A 22,985-nucleotide genomic window follows, 5' to 3' on the forward strand; every position below is an offset into this window, starting at 1 on the left:
TCTTCCTCCTGTGTTGCTCCCCACGATGCCATCTATCTCAGTCAGCTGCACCTATTTAATCCAGGAGGCAGTGGTAAATGGGTGGAAGCCTTAACATGAGAGTGCTGGGCAGTTCTGCAGCTGAATTGGCCAAGGGACTGAGTGCTGGATGCCCCGAGAACAACTTCCTCCTGTCACTCCCTGTGATGTTATCTATTTTAGCCCGCTGCACCTATTTAATCCATGAGGTGGTGGTCCACAGCCACCATCACACACCCCTTGGTAAAAATTTGGAATGCTTTTGATTTTTTTTCTTCCCCTTTTTAAATGGGAAGAAAAAGAAAAACTAAAACCATTTCTATACCTGCAGCGAGTGGGGTGAAAGATCCGATGGATTTCTATTTGACCCGAAGGGTGAGTCAATCACTGAGTCTGTTCCTGATATTTTATTCTCATTGGGGGGCCTCATTTAGTCCAGCTCTGAGCCAGTCTCCTCCTACCCCCACTGGATTCACTAGGGAAGGACTATTGGTGAATAGATCTGATCCTGTGGAGGTCATACCTATGTCGACATAGGGGCTAAAGACATAGGGGTATGCAATTGGTACATACTGTGATGAATTTCCCAGTTATTGATTGTAGCTCAAAAGCATCTGTTACTTCCATCTGTTACTTCTATTCCACTGGAAGTGAGCTTTGATATAACTAAGCCCAAAAGGGTTACTTTAGCCGATGTATGGAGTACTGACACCAAGATGGAGAAATCATTGTCCCAATCAATATCTCAATTTGGTAATTTTTCTAAGGAGACCAGGAAACACTCGAAGATCACTGAAGCCATTTAACTCAGTCTACCATTCTAGCCTTAAATTCTCAAGCTGCAGTGGCTTAGTCATGTGGAACTTCCTTTATTAAAGACACTTTACTCATATATAAACAACTTGAAGGGCTGGAAAATACTATGAGGGGAGAAAACTTATGTTTTCTGAATTTTCCAATAGCCAGAATTGCTTTCAGCGAATGAGTTATTTAAAAAATGTGTGGGAAATGTTGACTATTCCTAGTGAAAATATATTAATTTCTAAGATGTTATGTTCCTCATTTTAAGAAGGTAAATCAAGATTCAGATGAAACTATGGATGTTTTGCAGGCTGATAGCCCTAATTTATCATTCTTTTTGGAGGCATCCATAGATGATATACAAGCTAGGGCCACTTTGATAGTTACTTTTAGTTTGGTGCAAGATAAAAATCTGGTACTCCAAAAATACTTTAAAGAATTTCTTTTTTGTGGTCAGATTTTTTCTGATGTCTCTAGAAACACCCAACTTAGAAGGAAGCAATTTTACAGTTGAGACAACAGGTAGTAGCTATATTTGCCACTTTTTTCTCAAATTTCCTTGTAAATGTTTGGTAACATTTCAGAAGAATAAGTTTATATTTTTTGATCCTGCTTATTTGGAAGTTTTGCTTGTGGATAAAGGGGACTGATTGGACACTTAGTTACAGCTTATTGTAGGAGCAAATGATACTGGTTAATATTTTTTTTCTCTCCCAAAATGGTGTAAAGATACTTTATTTTTCTTTTATGAGTTTTCTCTTTTTTTTTTTCTTCCTTTAGGCTTCCCATTTTTTAATGTGTACTGGTATAATTGGAATACTATGTAATGTAATAGGTGGAAATTAGTCTTCATGACAGCTTGCTAATTGTGTTTTTTCTTTGTACTCCAACTTGTTTGCTTTTTCTTTATTTTCATTGTTATATGAATTTAAGAATTTAATACAATATAAATGAAAAAAAAAGACTGCAGCCCAGCTTTCCAACAAAACTTTTTTCCTGGTGCTGAAAGTAGGGGGAAGACTACAGTTTTTCAAGAATCACTGGAGTCAAATAACAGACAAACGGATTTCGAAAATAATAATCAAAGGATATTTTCTAAATTTTGCAAGTTTGCCATCCCCGGATCCACCAGTTTACCAGCACTCAAAAGAATAACTTTCCATGCTACAGAAAGAGTTGTAATCACTTCTGCAAACAAAAGCAGTTCAATCTGCTCCCAAATCACAAAGGGGAATAGGATTCTACACCAGATACATCCTAATTAAAAAACAAAACAGGAAATCTTTGTCCAATACAAGATCTCAGTGATTTAAACATCTTTCTAAAAAGAGAAGTTCAAAATGAATTCAATAGATATGATTTTTACTACTCCTCAAAAATGGAACTGGCTAGCATCCTTGAATCTAAAAGATGCTGATGTACACATCCCAATAAACAAGACTTACTAAAAATTTTAAAGATTTTACCCTAGAAGACCAGCATTACTAATATAGGGTTCTACCATTCGGACTTGCAGCAGCTCCCAGAGTATTCACCAAATACATAGGAGTTGTAGCAGCTTGTCGGAGAAAACAGACCATACTAGTATTATCATATTTAGACGACTGGCTAATATCATCAAGTCTATCTTGTGAGCATTCAATCAAGGACACAAGCTTACTAGTAAGAAAAATGCACTACCTCAAGTTCCCAGTAAACCTTCAAAAAATCAGCATCTGGCCACAACAGTGTGTGAAGTTCATAGACAACTCTGCTCAAAATGATCAAAGTGAAAGCATATCTCCCTTTAAAGCCAGCAACTAAGTTGATAGACTTAGCATAAGTCAAGGGAAAGAAATAGGTAACAACCAAAAACATACATGTGACTACTGGGACTCTCAGCATCAACCATGCATGTTACAGCTATGGCAAGACAGAGAATGAGACAAGGACACTGTCACTAACCTACAAAATCCAGATAAACAAGGAAGTTAGATTCTCATCCAATGTATTACTAAAGGGAAACAATTTAATAGTACTTTATAAGAGACAGGTGATATGGAATCTTTCTGCTCTGTCTGTTCTTAAAGGCACCTTGTCTATTTTAGCATTTATTGCATCCTCTCTACAGGGATGCCCTAATTTCCCTTTTCTCTTAGTATCCGTCAAAGATAAATCATTCTGAACCATGTGCTTTTAAGCAGCTGTTGGCTTCCCCCTTCATTTAGTTAAAAGTTGCATTATCTCAATTTTAAATGTTAGTTCCAGCAGCCTGGTTCCACTCTGGTTAAGGTGGAGCCTTCCAGAAAAGGCCCCCTCTTCCCCAAAATGATGCTCAGTTCCCCCAAAAAACCTAAAATCGTCTTCCCTGCACCATTATCTCATCCAAGTATCGAGATTCTGGAGTTCTGCCTGCCTCTGGGGTCCTGTACGTGGAACAGGGAGCATTTCTGAGAATGTTTACTTGGAGGTTCTGGATTCCAACTTTCTACCTAAAATCCCTAAATTTCGCTTCCAGAAACACTCTCCTATAGTTTCCCTTGTCATTGGTACCCACATGTACCAAGACAGCCAACTTCTCCCCAGCACTATCTAAAATCCTATGTGAAGCAGAACCTCCTTGTACAGGGGCTAACATTTTCGATGATGAAGTTAAATTGATGATAGACCTAATGAAAGAAAACTTAATTCTACAGTCCAGTCACAACAGACGACTACATCGTAAACACAAGAGTAAAGAACCATCTGTGCTTAAATCTGTGGACAATACAATAATGATGAATTCAAACTAGGGCATAGAGATGTTAAGACCTCATAACTGTGTGAAAACACTTGTATTGTGTAGAGTCACACATTTTAATGATAGGGTAGTAGAAGAGTTTAATAATGATTTTTCTATGAAAACATCTTTTGTTTCTTTTTCTTTTTTTCAAAAGACTATCATTCTGTACTCCAAATGGTATCAGTAGCTACATCAGATCAACAATTACTGAATAAAAATTTCAACATTAACCTTATAGAAGACAATATTGTTGTTCTCGCAGGTTTCAACTTACTCTTATCAGTGGCCCCATCTGCAGCAGCAGCAGGTCTGGCAGTGCACAAAAAAGAATGCAGCCCAAGAGCTAGTCAACAATCCTTAAAAACAAAACAAAACAAAAAACCCCCAAAAAACCTAGTATAGATTTTTGACTACCAGTCTGAGGAACTCCCTCAATACAGTTAGAAACCCTGTCAGTGGGGGAAGGCTTCAATTTTTCTTACACATTGGTCCCTAATTACATAAGGTCAATATTTACTAAAAAATTATCTGCAATAATTATTGTCTACATTTCAAAACTTTATCTACACAGACATCTCCAGTCTCTCATTCCATTCCTGTGTAACAACTGCAGCTCTTCCAGACAGAGCTTTCATCTGTTTTAGCAGCAAAAGAAATAGAACCAATCCCCCAATTGGAAAGGGACACTGGTCTCTATTCAGGGTACTTCCTCATCCCCAAACGACAGTGGGTCTACATACTACCTTAGATCTCAAGATTTAAACAAACACCTAAAGAGGAAATCGTTCAGAATGAATTCTTTAGGCACAGTTCTCCTACATTTGAAAAAATGTCTGGCTAACTACCCTAAATCTGAAAAATTCCTACAAACACATTTCCATTCACAAGACCACAGAAGGTTTCTGTGAGTCACAGTTGCAGTTGAGCTTCCCCAATATTAGTCTAGTGGCAGTTGTAGAAGCTCATGTGAGGAAAAACTATATGTGGATGTTTCCTTACTTAGACGATTGGTTCATATCAAACAACGCTTACAAGAAGTGCTTTCATCCACTTGTTACACAATGCACACACTTCAGTCTGTGATATATGTATCATTAACTTTCGAAGAGACATCATTTTGAATTCATAGGTGCATCATTGGATACCATAAAGGAAAGGCTTTCCTCCCTTGTCAATGAATGGACAATTTAGTTCAATTTTGCCAATTAGACAATAGTTTCATAATGTCTTTTCATGAAGATGTTAGGTCACATGGCAGCAAATGTACATGTTATTTCTTTCACTCATCTTCATATGAGACAAGTTCAATGGCATGTAAAAACCCAGTGGAATCTGCATTCACAACTGCTGTCTCACGCAAAGCAACTTTAAAAAAAACCCTCATTCTCTCTTTGAAACAATTGATTCAGCCTTCCTTGTGGGCAAACTTTCATCCCCCTCAAATACAATGGATATTAACTGCGGATGCCTCCATTCAGGAATGGGAAGCACATCTGAACAATATTTGTTCTCAAGGGACTTAGAATCTACACGAGCAGAAATTCCATATAAACCTGCTAGCACTCAGGACAATCTTCTGTGATTTAAAGTTTTCAAACCATAGATAATAGGAAAAACAGTACAAGTCCCAACAGAGAATAAAGTAGCAATGTACTACATTAACAAATTATGTACCTGATTCACTATGGGTTTTTCCCATAGACACAAAATGGGAGAAAAGCCTTAAATAATCTGGCCCTGTGAAGGACAGGATCTTCCCAACTCTGGTGGAAACATGCAAGATTTGGAATCGGGCAGTTTTGCAAAATGTATTCCTCAATGCCATTCATCTTTAGGCAAGCAGTATCAGATGACAGACTCTTTGAATCAGCAACTACAGCCACATGAATGGTCATTAGATGACCTTATAACACAATAGCTTTTTTATCTTTGGGGAAGTCTGCAAATAGATATTTTCGAAGCACCACTCAACCACAAGGTATCCCTTTACTTTTCAAGAACACTAGCAAATAATTGGTGATGAATACATTTTTCATCCCATGGAATCAAGGTCTTCTGTATGCTTTCTCTCCAGTACCGCTCATAGCCAAAATGCTTCAAAAATTAAGCAAAGACAAAGGCATCATGATCTTGATAGCACCTTTTTGGCCAAGAATGGTTTCAATGTCTTCAATGCCTAGCTATTTTTCAAATCATTTAATATGGATTATTCCCAGCACTAATCACACACTACAGCAGAACTTTTCTCCCCCCATGACTTCGATCTATGGTTCTTATTGCCTGGATGTTGAAAGCCAATTAGTTCATGATACAGTTACCTTTAGAAGTAATGGAGTCATACTTTCAGCAAGGGAAACCTTAACTAGAAAGTCCTACAACTTTAAATGGAAAATATTTTCTGTTTTGTGTACAGCACAAAATAAAATTTGATTTGTGTATCCTACTTCAGTTGTACTTCAGTACCTGTTAAATCTCTCTAATTCCAGATTGAAGACTACTTCAGAGGGAGGATAATTTTCAAATAACTGCACGCAGCAGCATATATGTGTGTGTGTGTGTGTGTGTATATATATATATATATATATATATATATATATATAGCCATGTATTTATTTATTTATTTTTATTTATTTAAGATTTTTATATACCGGCATTCGTGATACAATCACATCATGCCGGTTTTCATAAAACAAGGGGTGTACAATGAACAATTGAGTAGATTTACGATAGTATTTTATAACCTATGTGTATCACAAAATACGCGTGCCTCTCCATACAGCATATGTGCATATGTATGCTTATGCATAAATACGTGTAATGCATTGAAAGTGCGTACTTCTCTTATCTATTTGAAAAATATATGCGTATATATTTTACACATAATTATCATTGCCAGTTTTAGCAGTTACTCTACTGGTTTGCCCAGTCCTTTTCCAGGTCATTGAGACCCTCCTGGTTCTTCAGTCTGAACTGATCCCAGAACTCACATTCAGCCAGTAGTACATAACATATTTAATATCGCTTATGGAAAATAATTAGTAGGTGTAAAATTATACAAGTAATTTGACAAATCAACCTGTGCATCTTTTAAATGCAACTTAAGCATGTATATGTTGGCCCCACCCCCTTTTTGCATGTTTAAACAGTGTGGGCACACAGAAGCAAAACTTTGCACTTAAAGAATGTTGATTATAAAATAGCATGTATGTGAGTAGATACTACTTATATATATGCTAATAGTTACATGCATAACTCCTCCATTTGAGTGCTAATAGCAGCTTAACAACAATTAGAAGGCCTTCCCATACCTCAATAGCCTATAGTATAAGGATGGCCAACCTGTCACACATCAGGAGCCATAAAACCAGAATTCACAGATGTAGAGAGCCGCCAATCATTTCCCAAGCTGGGAGGAGCAAGAGGGGGCTGGATGCCTCCCCCCACACCTATCTGAAAGAAAAGGCCAACTATCTCACAGAAATACACACACAGTCACTCTCTGTTTTAACAAGACACACATACGCAGTAACACAAACAGATACAGACACACACACACACAGTCTCTCAGACACAAAGAGAGATGCTCATTTTGCTGTGGTGCTGCTGCTCATGTGCTCTCTCAGGGGTATGCCCACGTTCCAGTACTGCCTGTGTCAACATTCCTGTCTTGGGCTTGGACAGGGTTCTGATTTCCACTTTCTGTAGTCTGGCTCAGGGATTCGTGCTTTGGTGTGTGCCTGTGGTTTTAAGAAGTTGAAGTGCCTATAGGATAAGTATGCCAGAGTTCTGCCTATTTCCTCTCTAGCCATGTCTCATGGCTTGGAGGTCATGTGGAATAAGTACAATGCCTTCGTTACACCCTGTTTAAGCTCTCTAGAGCAGTGGTTCTCAACCTTTTTTCTATCAGGACACACCTGAGAGACGATGCTTACATGCGTGACACACTGAACACATGACCATCATGGGACTAAATATAAGCATATGCCCTGCATCCACAGGAGTCCCCCACTTCCTAACAGAGCAAAACTAAGACATTTCCCTGTACAGCTCACCATACAAAAAAAGATCTACTCTAATTCTGGTGTCATCTTAACAGCATCACAAACTTCCTCTACTACCAGGTGCATTGCAAAATAATACAAACAAATCCCACTCTGTACATGTCTATCAAACCTGCCATACCTCAGCAGCACTAACTCCAAGAAATGAAATAGCAATAGCCTACCCATGAAAAGGCAGCAGCTCACCACCAGTGCAATATAATATTGAGAAAATACAACAAATAAGGCTGATACAAACCTCTAGTCAAGTACCTCATCTCAGTACATAGACAGAACACAGACAGACCTGCCTTCACCAAATATAGAATAAAAGTCCACAAATTACAAACGTGGAAACCCCAAGACCTCCTTCTGCATGCAGTGCAAAACTGGAGATTAGAAACAAAAATATATATTTCCACCTACACTAAGCAAAGTTCAAAGAGAGAAGGAATGAATATTCTCAAAACTGGAGGGGAGTGACCCAGTCACTCCCCTCCATGCCCCCATCAACCCTCACTTCTCCCAACTACTCAGTCATCCCTTCACATGCTAATATCCCTGTCCAACATTCCCGATACCTCCCATCCCACGTCCTCTTCCCCATGTTCCCTCTCTCCCCTGTTCAACTCTTTTTGCCCTTTCCTCTCCCCTTCCCTACCCAGAATACCTCTGACCACCTCTTTCTTACCCCTTCCTGCTCAGCATCCCCCCATTCCCCGCTGCCCTCTCCCCAACCTAGCAGCCCCACACCTCCCATCTCTCTCCACTTCCATCTCTCTTCCATGCCCAGCAGCCTCAACCATTCCCTCCTGCACCTCTCCCTACCCATCAACCCCAACCTCCTTCCTCCCAACTCCTTCCTATCCAGCAGACTCCTGACTCCCTATCTCCCCATGCCTTCCTGCCCAGCAGACTCTTGAACTCCTATCTTTTCTAGAGATGTGTTCGTGATAAACGAATGCACATCTCTAATCTTTTCACGCCTTCTTGTCCAGTACATTTCCCCCTCCTCCTGGCTCCCAGCCAGCAGAAAAGTCTTCAGTCCATTCCAAAGTTTCCCTCCCTCTTTATCAGCAGCAGATGAGGGCAAGAAGGATTGAGGAGAGGAAGATGAGGAGGCAGCAGATCTATAGAGCAGGCACATTTCTCCCTTATGCTTCTGCTTTCACATCCAGGCCCTATAGGGTAAAGACAGTATCAGCAGCCTCACTGCCAGGCCAGGCAGGGGAAGATAAAGTTGGTGTTCTGCCAGGCCCATATGAACAGGAGTTGGTGATATTACGCTCTGATCTGGGTGAAGGAGGAGGGAGCAACCTCCTACTGGCCAAGAAGAGGAGAAGGAAGCAAGAGCAGCTTCCTGTCATACCCAATGAAAGAGAAGTCAGCCAATTCCTGCCCAGATTGATGAGGAAAGATCAGTCTTCTGCTGGCTCTGCGACACACCTTCTGGGACTTCGCGACACACTAGTGTGTCCCGACACACCTGTTGAGAACCACTGCTCTAGAGCAACCTTCCTTTATTCCCTTCAGTACCTTTAACAACATCAACTCGTCAGTTAGCAGTTTGAAATTTATTTTATATATTACCCAACTAAAGGCTATCTTCCAAACTCCCCACATTTACCAGCTTTCCAGAGTATACATCAGTATACATCATATCAGTCACTCTGATGAAATTCCATTACATGATTTCTTTCCAGTTTCCCACTAAACAACATCACAATTCCTAAACTCAAGCTTAATTCTTTAACAGAGTCTCCACCAAGTTTAAGTGCAGAAGTTAAATAGTTTTAAGGGGCAGCCTTAATTTGATCCCTCTGTGTTAATTACAGGGCTCCCTCCCACATTACCTTCACTGAATACAGGACTTTAGCTTTCCAGATACAAATCACATTTAAAAAGCAGACATAACATCCTGGATGTAAACCTACAAACCTATCAATGTGAGTATTGCCACCTTTTAGCCTCCACATTACTGTTACCCAGCATGGGCAGTTTAAATGCCTGGCTTTCATAACAGTTGTGTTACAATGTCTAAAGCTTTGTTTACCCTGGTTAATAAGCATACAAAGTACTTAGACACCAGTGTCACAGTGCTGTAGTTTCCTTATTACTTTGGTAGTGTACTTTTAACAAAGTCAAACTTTCCATATCAATCAAGAGAATCCCTCAACTGTGCTGCACTCTTTTCTCCCTGCATATATTTTGGTAGTATAGCTTAAACTAGGCAAAACCCTTTCTATATTAAGGCAGTCTCTCAGTAGTGTTGCAGGGGGAATAACCCTTCTCTTTTCTCTTTTCCTTTCACCTTCTATGTATCAGGCTTTTCTCCCACAAGTTTCTCTCATAGTTTTTTATATTCAAAAGTACCCAGTGTTTCCTTTGAGAAAAGTTCTCTCATGCATATTCATTGTGGATATCCTGAAAACCCAACTGGCTGGGGGGTCCCCAGGACAGGGTTGGGAACCGCTGCCTTAGATGATTAAAAGAAAAAGACTTTGTGCTGGCATTTAAAGAAGCTGTGGAGTTGAAGTGCTTTGATAAATATTGCAGGAATTCAGACATTTATAAACAAAGGGAGAGTAATATTTGGAGGAACTCTTTTGTGGGGTATCTAGTGAGAATTACATGGGGAGTTAGCTCAAAGGAAACACTGGGTACTTTTGAATATAAAACCCTATGAGAGAAACTTGTGGGAGAAAAGCCTGTGATACATAGAAGGTTGGGAACCAGTGATCTAAGGCATCAACTTAACTTAATGGCTGCAGGAATCAGGAGACTCTGCTTCATCTTTGTCAGAGACTTGTCTCCATGGTAGGCTCAGTGTCTGCCTCCCTGTTCTATTTTTTTCACCTGGTAGCAGGTCAGCTGAAGTGTGTGGACTCCCACCTCCCCTCTCCCTGCCCCATGTCAGCTGTTCCTACCTGTTTTTTTTCCTGGATACCATTTAGTTTCTTTTTAGAAAATTCTAGATCCAAGGGTCTGCAGTCTTTCCAAGTGGAGGAGTGTTTTGTTTTGTTTTTTAATTGTTTTTGACCAAAGTATTTTGAGAGCCATATCACTTTCTTGAATATTAATACATCACCCACACATATTCCCAAAACATGTCTATATATAGAGAGCTATTTTCAAAGTCATTTACAAGCATAAAATAATTTTATGTACATAAATGACTTATTAGAAAATGTGCCCATCTTTGTATGCAAGCAAAATGTACACAACTTAATTTCATACGTACTTTGGAAAAAGGAGGTGTTCTGTGGTGAGGGGAGGGGAATTTGGGTTTACATGCTTTTGATTTTAAAAAGTTTACACTTAAATCTACACACACACACATGTTGTTATGCCATGCCATGCCAGGATCAGGTATACCTTTGTGTGGGGAAGTTTGTTTGCTTGTCTGTCAAGAATGGGGAAAAATGCACTATCCCACTGTGCAAAGTTTGTAGACATTTATTCTAAATGATTCATGGCTGTTATTGCTGCAAAAGGGGTTTCCAAAAAGTAGTGAGTCAAGGAATATGAAAACTTAAAAAATCAAGACTTTGAATTTTTTTTTTCTTAAATACTTTTGGAATATTTCTATACTTTTCATAACGTAAGTGTAAAGTATGTTGTGAAACGAACACCTTTCTTAAAGGTGAATTTTCAAAGAGTTGCAAGCGCATAAATTAGGTATGCACACAAATAGCACACATTTGCATAAATGCTATTTTATAAACCTCAAACATATGCATGCAAGTAATGGTGCATGAATTTGCTTTTATTAAAAAAACCAAAAAGGAGGCGGGCTTTCTGGGCAGTGCCAACATTTGTGTATAAATTGCTATTTTATATTGTGTAGCCAAATATTGACTGGGATTGAGGGGGTCAAGATAAACTGGGGGGAGTTCAGGCTGAAAATCCAGGAAGGTCTTGATGATCCAGAGATAAACTGGGCAAACTAGTGGACTAATTGTTTGATTAAACTGGTCATTTCATTCACGCACTCATTATAAACTTTGATTTACATGCGTAAAAGCCAACAAATGCTAAGGAAAATATGTGAGTGAAATCTACACATGTAAATGCTTAAAACTAGGAGCACAAATATTCACATACAGAAGATTTGCATCATTTATCTGTATTAATATATTTTTTAAAACTTTATTTTAACCAAGGGTTGCACACAATATTGTCAAAAGTACACACAAAGGTCCAAGGTGGAATCTAGATGATCCCACACTTGCACATAACAAAATTATATGCAGAAATAAACATCTCAAATACAAAACAGAGAAAAATACTAGAGAACAGAAGTATATAGATACATAACAGGAGTATGAAAGAACTATGCAAGAACCTAACCAAAGGGAGAGCAAAAATAAATTTGAGCTGAAGCCCCTGAACCATTCAACTTTCCCAAAGAGTATTCGTATTTTATTGTACATAGACTCGTTATGCTTTAACAAAAATGTCAATTTTTCAATAAGTGCAATCTCATGTATGTATTTATGCCATGTAGCCAGGGAAGGGGCTGATTTCCACGATATGGCAATAGTGAATCTACCCACATGGATTAAGTGGTCAGCCAAAATGCATTTAGTGGTGACCAGCCTCTGGGCCTCCCACCTGCCATCAAACAGAGCTCAGCAGAGAGGTGTAAGGTTCCCCCCAATATCTTTTCCACTATCCTCTTCAGCCCCTGCCAAAAAGATGCCACCAGCAGATACTCCCACCACATGTGGAAAAAGGACCCCTCCATCTTACATCTCCTCCAGTAGATTCTTGAGGAGCCTAGGGAAAAATGCAGCGTAAAACAGAAGGTAATGATGAGTACGCTGCAAAAGCTTCATCATAAGCTCAACCCTCCTTTTACGCTCTCCATAAACATCTGGATAAATTTTGACTTCTGTAGGTAAGTGGTGCCTTTGCTGCCACTTAGTCGGATAAGTCTCAAGACCCTCTTCTTATCCAGCTATGTTGAAAATATACATCGCATATCTTTTAGATACACGAACATATTCTTGGGTAGATTTAAGCATATTTTATATAATGTGCACACATTTGCACGCATGATATAAAATACATGTACATGCATGCACATATCCATATAGCTGTATGTATGGGTATGTGTTCATTTTAAAGTTATCCTCCCTATGCATTTTGATTGGTATTTTATAGACGCCGAATGTAAAACATGTACAAAGGAATGAAGACTTTTGTAAGGCTCTGTTATGTGTTTTATTTTTCATGCATAAAGTATGCGCAGAAAAACAGGCACAAATGTCCACAGATACTTTGTTCCCTGGGCAGTTTTCAAAGTGAAATTATGCATGTACTTTCCATTTGAAAAGTGGTGCAAAGATCATAGGTAATATATATTCATAAACTTTGAAGCAATGTAAGCAGTTCGATAATTGCTCCCCCTATGTTTTAATATAAATTGAAGTTTAACAATAAATAACAATAATCATGATAATTGGTAGCATAGGATATTTCAGAAGAATGGAATGTATTTCTAGAATTATTTAAAATCTACATCCTATTACTGCCTACGCAGGAAGCCAGGTGTGTCTGGCCACGGAGTCTATGAGCTGAAGGAGCAATACCAGAATCAGTTCAACTTGTTCTTTTATCACTACACGAAGACACAGCACAGCAAGGTAGGAGATGTGAGATATTGGGGCAAAGAGGATGAAAACATTTTATTTATAGTACTGGTAGGTTCATTTTGAATTTCTTATTTATATATACTTTTTATTATCTCATTTTTCCTAATTCCTTCCTGTGAACCAATAGTACCGTAACAGGGGAGAAACCAAAACTACATATGTTACAAGAAAGCTGTGTATGTTTAGTCCAGGCCCTTCTCCTCTGCTGCACCACCAAAGGAAGGGCCTGGATAGGAAAGGCAGCTGGTTGCTGAGGAGCAAGTTTACCTAGAAGTTAACCCTATTGTAGAAGTGTGTTAACAGGAAGAGTATTTTTTTTTAACTTTATAATTACTTTTTGACAAAAACAAAGTGACTTCAAACCAGTGTTAAGCTAGTGCGGATTGGACAGTTTTGTTATTAAGCTGTACCCAAACAGAAAACACAGGCTTGTATAGAAAAGTTGTGGGGATTAATCTGCATCCTCCCTATGCTCATTCTTGTCTTCATTGCATTCCAAAGGCCACAATTTATGTAACTTTTTTTGTATTGCAAATGTTTTCTGCTAAGGGAGGAAACTTGTGTGAGAGCACATGACTATTCCATGTCATGTCTGCTTGTGCCATTCAGATGCTTTTTGTATAACATTTCAGTAACTCTCTAATCTTATAGGCTGAACATACGCAGAAGAAAAGGAGAAAGCAGGAGAACAGCGATGAAGGTAAAGAAGCTGAACTGAGAGTCTTTCTTTTGGCTGAAATATCTGCCTTGATGTGAAGAATTAAAATTCTACCAATTAATCTTCTAAAAGCTAAAAATGTACTATAAAAATGGTTGTAGTGAGAAACTGCACATGTTGTTCTGCTGTAGTAGTCTCTGTATATCCGTAATGTATATACTGTAGTGCTATAGCTGTGAGAAATACCCAAACATAAAGAGGTCAATTTTAAGATCTGGTGCATATGTGCACTGTCTGCAGAATTTGCCCCAGTTTTCAAAGTGAAAGTACATGTGTATTTCTGGAGAGTGTGATGTGGGGCCTGTTTCTGTTTCTTCTGATTCCATTCAATAATTTTGTGACCCCATTTGGGAACTACTATATTAGTTGCTGCTTTTGAAGTGACTGCCACTTAGCAGTTCAAGACATAATGAATAATAGATGGAAACATGAACTTGGCTCCTAGATAACTAAAGGGGGCTATTTCAGAAAAATGTTGTGGCAGTTTTGCTTTTACCACAGTAAGGGGTAGATTTTAAAAAGCATTTACTCGAGCAAAACTGGTTTTTGCTCGAGTAAATACACTTTACTCAAGTAAGTGGGCTTTTCAAAATTGCTACAATATATGCCATTGAATTGTCCATAGGATTTACTCAAGTAAGTGCACTTTACTCGAGTAAATAGCTTTTGAAAATTGCTACGATAGTATGTCACATTTACATGCATAACTCCTTTGAAAATGACCCCCTAAGGGTTGTTCTTATAAATTAGAATTTTGTTGCAAGTAGATGGTACCTCTGCTTTAAACCACTACAATCTTGCTGGCTAAAACTTGGTAACAATGGAGAGATTTTCTACCACATTTCTTCTAAACTTCATTTTTTTTTAATTTAAACCTGTTTTTCAGTGCTGCCACCTCCACCACCACCTGAATTTATGCCTGCTTTCAGCAATGTAGTGAACCTGCTGCACTGTGATATCATGATGCATATCCTCAGGACTATTTTGCAGAGGGTAGTAGAGTTAGATGCCACATCATGGACCGAAGCCATGATCCAGATGGTATGAAATGCTGAAGAAACTGTGGCAATTTTCTGATTTACAGTAACAATGCTCAAAATGTTGTTTAATGAACCTATTTATATCCTATACAGGAAAGCATTTAGCATGTTGACCTATGTGGTTATTAACTATAGCTTTACACTTATTGGTATGGTTACATAACACTTTTTTTTAAGGTTCTGTCTTGGGGAAAGCCTTTTCTTTTGTATCATTAGGTGATGTTAGATGCATTTTTTATAATGAACATTTTTTTAGTCCAATAAAATTATTTTCCCCAAAGAAATATTTTTGTTAGAATCACGCCAATGTTATCATATCACCCATCACACAATATGTAAGAGAAGCTTCCAAATTGGACTCCTCCTGTGTACTTCTACAGATTAGTTTTGTTCAAATTAAATTCATTTTCTAGTAATTAAATGCATGTGCTAATGCAAGGGCCCATAAAAAATGATTAGGAAAAAAGACCATTAGATATGTAGTCACTCCCTCTGACCTCTTTTGTACCTCATTTGTACTCTGCCTCATTTTCTCTCTCTCTGCATACTAATTCTCTACACAGTAAACATACACACATGGTTACACTGTGTTTGTAATGTTATCTGCACAGAGGCCGGACGATGTTTAGAAGCATGTGTTAGGCATGTACATGTGCTCTCCCACAGAAAATACATAGAAAATTGTTGTCTTTGTGTCCCTTGAAAAAAGTGTTTTGATTGTGTTTTGTGTTGATTGTTACAGGACAACTTTTGGTGGGATACTAAGACTATTTATTTAAAAATGTTGTATACCACATAAATCAGCCAAAGCCACCAAGGCGGTTTACAATAGTAATTCAAAAAACCATCTGATTATAAAGTTATAAATTTTCAATCACTTGGCATATCTTTTTCTTTTTCTTTTCGTGGGACCTTACATATCACCGGAAGTGGTGGAAATGTTAAAAATAGCAGAGTATCTGCTGGATGTTAAGAAGGTCCCACAAAAAGAAAAAGAAATAGATATGCCAAGTGATTGAAAAGTTTATAACTTTATAATCAGATTTTTTTTTAATTACTGTGTAGAGAATGAGTATGTAGAGAGAGAAAATGAGGCAGTGTACAAATGCAATCAGGTGTTCAGGTAGTTGTATACTTCACATTGACAGAACAAGAACCCTCATGTATAGACTAAACTTAAGCAAATTGAATTGAGCAAATTCAAACTTAAATCCTGATCATACAAAAAAAATCTTATTACTGCAAAAATCGAATATTATGCCAGCATAGTGAAAAATAAAAAATTAGTATAACCTTTATTTTTTTCTGTTCAAAAATGTTTTTAAAAGAAAACAATTATAATATTTAATCCTCAAAGGGGTCACAGTCCAAACAAAATCACAGACTTTAGAACAGTCAGTACTCCAATGCAGGGTTAAGAGCTCATAATGTTCTCTATATCCACACATACAGCATTGTCTTTTTAGGTCTAGAGGCTGTGAGTAACAACTCTTCATAAACAGTGATTGCTTGAGTTCTTAAATGCCCCGATGGCACAACTTTAAACAACTCCTCTTGACAAAGGGTCCTTTTTTTCACCCAGAGGGCTTCATCAGGAGACTGAGTTTAAATGAAAACAAGCTGGACCTATTATACTGCCTTATATGATGCTAGAGATTTCAGTTATCAATGGGCATCAAAACGGCTGTAAACTTCAAACTTTCTAAACCTTCAATTTTATTCTGACAGCAGCCTTCCTTCCTTTAGCATCTCAAATCTGGAAAATGAAAATGAGGCATGTTTAGTCTATACATACATACATACTTCACAATGACTATCCATAATATATCGGGCTTGGTAGTTTGTCCATCAGTGCTCACGCTTGTTCCCAAGCCCGCCAATAGATGGTGCAGGCGGCTCCAACACGCCATACAGCGGCCATATCACAACACCAGCTACAAGAGGTACTCCTGGGGGAATTCAGTGCTACTGCGGAATGCAGATTTTGCATAGAATTCCTCCTTCTCGCAGATTTCCTCCTTCACTTCCTGTCCCACGATGGCCGCTGTCCTTCCTATTCAAACCGGAAGGACAGCGGCCATCGCGGGACAGGCAGAAAATAGCAGAAAAAGGAAGGCCCCCGTGTGCTGCGATCGGCGCCCGGGCCTTCATCTTCACGGCGAATGGAGCGTGTGCCGCGGGACGCACTCCGTTCGAAACATGCCAGAGTCTCCCTTGCTATTTTCTGCTTAAGGCGAAAATGGAAGGCCCCCGTGTGCCGCGAACGGCGCGCCGGGCCTTCATCTTCTCCGCAATTGGCGCGCCGGACTTTCATCTTCTCTGCGAATGGCGTGCCGGGCCTTCATGTTCGCCGCAAATGGTGCGGGTCCCGCGGCATGCCGGTGAGAGAGAATGTGTGTCGGGGAGGGGAGGGTGAGAGAGAGCATGGTTGGTAAGAGGGGGGGTGGGAGGGTATGAGAGAGCATGGGAGGTAAGAGAAGGGTGGGTGTGGGGGGATGCTTGAATGTGGGTTTCAGAGAGAGGGAGCCTATATGAGGGGAGGGGGTTACCGGTGAGAGAGAATGTGTGTGTGTGTGAGAGAGGAGAAGGGGGTGTGGGGGAGTGCGAGAGACAGCTTGGTAAATAAACTTTGCGAGCCCTGGCTTTAGCAAATGTGCCTCCAAGTCCCTTGCCCTGGGTGAAAACAATTTAGTTTTTCTTTTTCAGCTAACGCTTCCATACAAGAGCATATGTGCCAATAAAAAGGCTCGCCGCCCAGGCGTAGAACGGGTACAGTTGCTAGTATATATATAGTCAAAACAAAGGCAGACAGAAAAAAATATCTATATAAATAGTTCCCACCCAATACAATATTGGTATAACATATATATAATATGTTTAAGAATTTTTTGTTACTTTTAAAATGTAAGGGAAACAGATTACTTCCCATTAATCATACTCATAGTCTACTGCTGGCCTGACATGGCACCATGTTTCGAAGACACGTCAGGGGCTTCCTTTATTAATGCCAACGTACTTTGTTTGGCACAGTCTCAATTTTCATAGCGTCTATTCAGCAGCCATTTTGCAGCAACCCTGACATTTTGCAGGGTTGCTGAATAGACACTACGAGAATTGAGACTTATGCAAGCATTAATGCACACTAAATTATTAGCCTGCAATTTTAAGATGAGATGCAAAACTGCAAATTTCCTCATCAGTTACCATGAGAAAAACAATTGTGTTAACATCAATATTAATGCCTCTACATTAATACCTAAAACTTAACTACATTTAATAAATTATTGCATTAATTAATTTATTTTTTATTTAAAGCTTTTTTATACCGGCATTCATGATAGGATCACATCATGCCGGTTTACAGGAAACAAGGGGGTGATAACCTAGAACATTTAACAGGTGACAAGAAGCAAAAAAGTTACAATAAAACAGGGGAGGAGGAACTGGGAGAAGATAAGAGGCTTGAAAGGTTTTTAGGAATGAGAACAAAAAACAAGGAAAACTATTTACATAGTACTGGAATGTAACTTAGTGGTTGTAGCAGTTAATGCAGATTTTGCACTTTTTAATTAACATGCTGTGCTATATTTTGCCGGAGCATGTTTTGTGAATATTAAATGTATTTATTTAAAAGATTTATATCCCGCACTTTGGTCCATAGCTCAAGGCAGCATACAGGAATACAGTCATAAAACAAACAAAACATGGCAGACATACAGAGGAGAAGAGGCATTGTACCTAATATCATCAAACTACAACAAGTTGGAGCCTGCCAAAATAATTTTTTTTAAATATAATCATAAAACTAAACCAGCACATACCACATTAATGCACTAATTAGAACATACTTTTATAAGTAGACCCCTAAATCTGCAAGTGTAGTGTATGTATTAATATTTTGTCAGTTTGATTTTAAACAGTTAGGGGTAGATTTTCAGAGGGTTATATGCGAAACCCCCGAAAACCTACCCCAAACCCCCCCTGTGCGCGCTGAGGCTATCTTGCATAGGCTTCCGGCATGTGCAAAGCCCCGAGACGCGCATAAGTCCCAGGGCTTTCCTGGGGGGGCGTGTCGGGTGCGTGCCGCGACAGCTCGTCATCGGGGGACGTGGTTCCGGCCCGGGGGCGTGGCCGTGGCCTCCGGACCAGAACATGGCGTGCCGGCAGCCGGCCCGGTGCGCGCAAGTTATGCCTGCCTTCAGCAGGCGTAACTTTCGCAACAAAGGTAGGGGGGGGGGGTGTAGATAGGGCCGGGGGAGGCCGAAGGAAAGTTCCCTCCGAGGCCGCTCCGATTTCGGAACGGCCTCGGAGGGAATGGAGGCAGGCTGCGCTGCTCAGTGCATGCAGGCTGCTGATTTTGGGCAACCTTGCGCGTGCCGACCCCGGATTTTAATGGACACGCGCGGCTACGCGCGTATCTATTGAAATCCCGCGTACTCTTGTTCGTGACTGGTGAGCGAACAAAAGTACGCGTGTGCACAACTTTATAAAATCTACCCCTTAGTTATTAGTACACAGAGTATTCTGTATTTTACAGTGTTGTAGAAGGCTGGTATTAATGTGCAATGATCTAAAGTGTTATTTTGTATTGTAAAGCTACACTTGTATTTTCTAGTACATAAAAGGTGTTGTCCTTTAGCGGAGGTAGTGTTCACAGCCCTTGAATATTGCTATGGATGATACCTGGTGGCTGGATTTAAAGCCTACGATGCAGGGTTTCCGAAGAAACCCTGGGCATGGCTTCCAGCCTCAGCACCATGGTTGCAAAGGTCAAATTAGGAACAATGGGAAGGAAGGTCTCTTAAGATAAGGGGAAAATTCCCAGATAGTTGTGAATGAAAGCTCATGGCATTAGATTCCATTCTGATTCAGGGAAAAGGGGAGTTGGATTTAGACAACAACCAATGAGGGCCTTGACTTTTACAGTCCGGAGAACTGATAAAATGGGGGGTAACCTGCACGGAACAGCAATTACTATCCTTAACAGAAGGCAAGGGATTATTTCCCTTAACCAACTACAAGATCACTCTCTGCTCTGCCAATGGTGGCGGGGAAGGGTGGGCGTGAGAGGGTGGAAGAGGAGTTGGATTCAGATGACAATCAACATGGGCTCTGACTTTTACGATCTGGGGAAGTGATACACAGACATAAGTGAAAAAGTAAGGATTGCTTCTAAGACCAAGTCCATAAGCAAAACATGCCAGCACTGTCTGAATTTTCAAGAAAACTCATCCCCTAGTAAAAATGTTGCTAACAATAATTTTTTTTTGGGTTATCATAAGGCTTGGGAATAACTGCACGGAGCAACAGTTATTACCTTTAAGAGAAGCATGGGATTACTATTCTTAGCTAATAAACCTTGATGCTTTTGACGCAACTGCAACATCGCTTTCCGCTTTTGGGGGGGGTGTGGAATTGGATTTGGACGACAACCAGTACGGGCCCTGACTTTTATGGTTTGGGTTACTGACACACAGACCTAAGGGAAAAAGCACAGGACTGCTTCTACATCTGTCTCTAAGCAAAACATGCGAAGCAGCACTAGCTGAGTTTTCAAGAATGTTCATCATCCAGTAAAAGAGAAACCTGCACAGCAGATACAACCATTTGGTCCTTTTCTGCCGTCATTACTATCTATGATGGATCATTTGGTCCTTTTCTGCTGTCATTATTATGCTACTATGTTATGACTGAGCTGGGAAAAAAAAAAAAGGAAAAAAATGGCAATGTCAGGCTGAAAAAAAAGTCATTAAAATTCTTTATTTGAGGATTAATTTTTTTCTCTTATCCCAGGTGCTTCATCTTATAACTTTTGGTTTACTTGAAGAAAGGCAACAGCTGCAGAAAGCCTCCGAGGAAGAAGTGACTTTCGACTTTTATCACAAGGCATCGAGTAAGTATGGTAACTGAGGACAATTAACATTTTTTATTTAGTCTATTCCTACACCACAAAGACTGCAATTTTAAAGATTATCAAATGGAAATAATTCTTGATTCCAGACTGAATTGCATCCTTAAAATGCTAATTGAACTAGTTTGAATGTATGCATAAGGAGAAGTATTTTATAACTATATATTCAGGTAAAGATTGTGCATACCTCTTCCTTACAGAATTTACACTCTATTTTCAAAGTGAACTTATGAGCATAAACTTGCTCTGAAAATTTGCAGGTAATTGGCTTAGTTCATGTAGAAATTAACTCACACAAAGTTACACTTTTCTTCAAGTGTGCAATTTGTTCTTGCAAATTTAATCACATACATTTTATAATCAAAAAGTGTGCATGCAAGTTCCATCTCCACCCCAGCTGAGTTACATGCATACATACGCAAGAATGGTTTTGAAATTCAGCCCAAAGGGTAATTTTTGAAGTGTTTCTCCATTAAAACGGTGTTTTACGCAAACAAATGGCCTTTTACAAAATTGGCCTTTTACAAAATTGCCCTCCCACTATGTGGATGAATTTATATGCATGAGTCATGTTAGTGCATAAATATACTTGGAATGTGAGTAGGCATATCTGGGGAGGCATTTGAACTTAAGTGCATACATTTGGATTTTAAAAAATATGCATGAAAATGGTCACACAAAATTTGTACAATTAATTTAGGCATAAATTGTATGAGTAGTTTGTTTGCAAGTCCACTTTGAAAAATTATGTAACTTATGTGTATATTTGCCATGTTTTTATGCACAATGTTAGAAAATTGCTCCCTGAAAGGGTAATTTTTAAAACCATTTCTGTGAGTAATCAGTGCTTTACCCATGGAAATTGGCTTTTAGAAATTTGCCTGCGCTAAATGCACATGAATGTACAGTAAGAGGAGTGTTTCCCAGGGGAGGGGTTGGGAGGAGTTTCCACTTATGTAGTTTTTATGGGATAATTTTAAAGGAAAAGTACATAAGAACATAAGAAATTGCCATGCTGGGTCAGACCAAGGGTCCATCAAGCCCAGCATCCTGTTTCCAACAGAGGCCAAACCAGGCCACAAGAACCTGGCAATTATCCAACACTAAGAAGATCCCATGCTACTGATGCAATTAATAGCAGTGGCTATTCCCTAAGGGGCTTGCGCGTACCCCCGTTCGCGCACGAGGCACAAACAAAAGTACGCCGGATTTCAACAGATACGGGCTTAGCCATTAAAATCCGGGGTCGGCGTGCGCAAGGCTGCCCAAAATCGGCAGCCTGCGCGTGCAGAGCCTGCCTCCGTTCCCTCCGAGGCCGCTCCGAAATTGGAGCAGCCTCGGAGGGAACTTTCCTTCCACCCCCCGCACCTTCCCCTCCCTTCTACCTAACCCCCCCCCCCCCCCCTGGCCCTATCTAAACCCCCCCTACCTTTGTTGCACAAGTTATGCCTGCCCACAGGTAAAAATCAGACTTTTCTGGGGGTGGGGATGGAGTTTAAAATTACCACCCAAGGGTGCAATAAATTGAAACTTCTATGCTGGTAAATTTGTGTTTCTCCATGGACAAGCAGGACAAATCCACCCACACAAGTTGGTAATCACATCTGATGGTGCTGACACTGAAAAATTACTCTCTAGCATGCAAGGGAATTCCTGCACAGACACCACCTTGCAGTCCTCAATTTTTCCTTCTGTTGAGCCAATTCGATGTGGAAAATCTTTCTTAAAGTGGCCGCTGTGCTTTTGTGGATTCCTTTTACGTAATATTTTAATTTCATTTGTCAGTTTAATTATTCTTTCCTTGCAAGCCTCCAAAAAAAACAAAAAAAAGGTTTCCTGTTACCTTGCTACAGTTTCCTTCGCTGCATGATGTGAGAAAAATCTAGAACGGATAAAACACCTTTTAAACAATGTTCACAATACTGGCATAACATATACAGCCTGGATCTTTATGAATTATGCCTTATGTGAAGGCCCCCAAGCATCTATATCTAGCTGCTCAGGATGTGGCAGGATGGTCCCCCTTGAGGATAGTTAAA

General features: G+C 39.6%; 1 protein-coding gene across 1 annotated transcript in view; it reads left to right on the forward strand.

Annotated features, from left to right (window-relative positions):
- UBR1 (ubiquitin protein ligase E3 component n-recognin 1) overlaps positions 1–22,985 on the forward strand; it is a 596,438-nt gene that overhangs the window by 286,262 nt on the left and 287,191 nt on the right. The window contains 4 exon segments of the mRNA XM_029598685.1: positions 13,166–13,268; positions 13,929–13,977; positions 14,882–15,036; positions 20,829–20,928. Coding sequence (XP_029454545.1) covers positions 13,166–13,268; positions 13,929–13,977; positions 14,882–15,036; positions 20,829–20,928 — 407 coding nt within the window.

The sequence above is a fragment of the Rhinatrema bivittatum genome, chromosome 4 (assembly GCF_901001135.1).
Source record: "Rhinatrema bivittatum chromosome 4, aRhiBiv1.1, whole genome shotgun sequence".
Taxonomy (NCBI): domain Eukaryota; kingdom Metazoa; phylum Chordata; class Amphibia; order Gymnophiona; family Rhinatrematidae; genus Rhinatrema; species Rhinatrema bivittatum.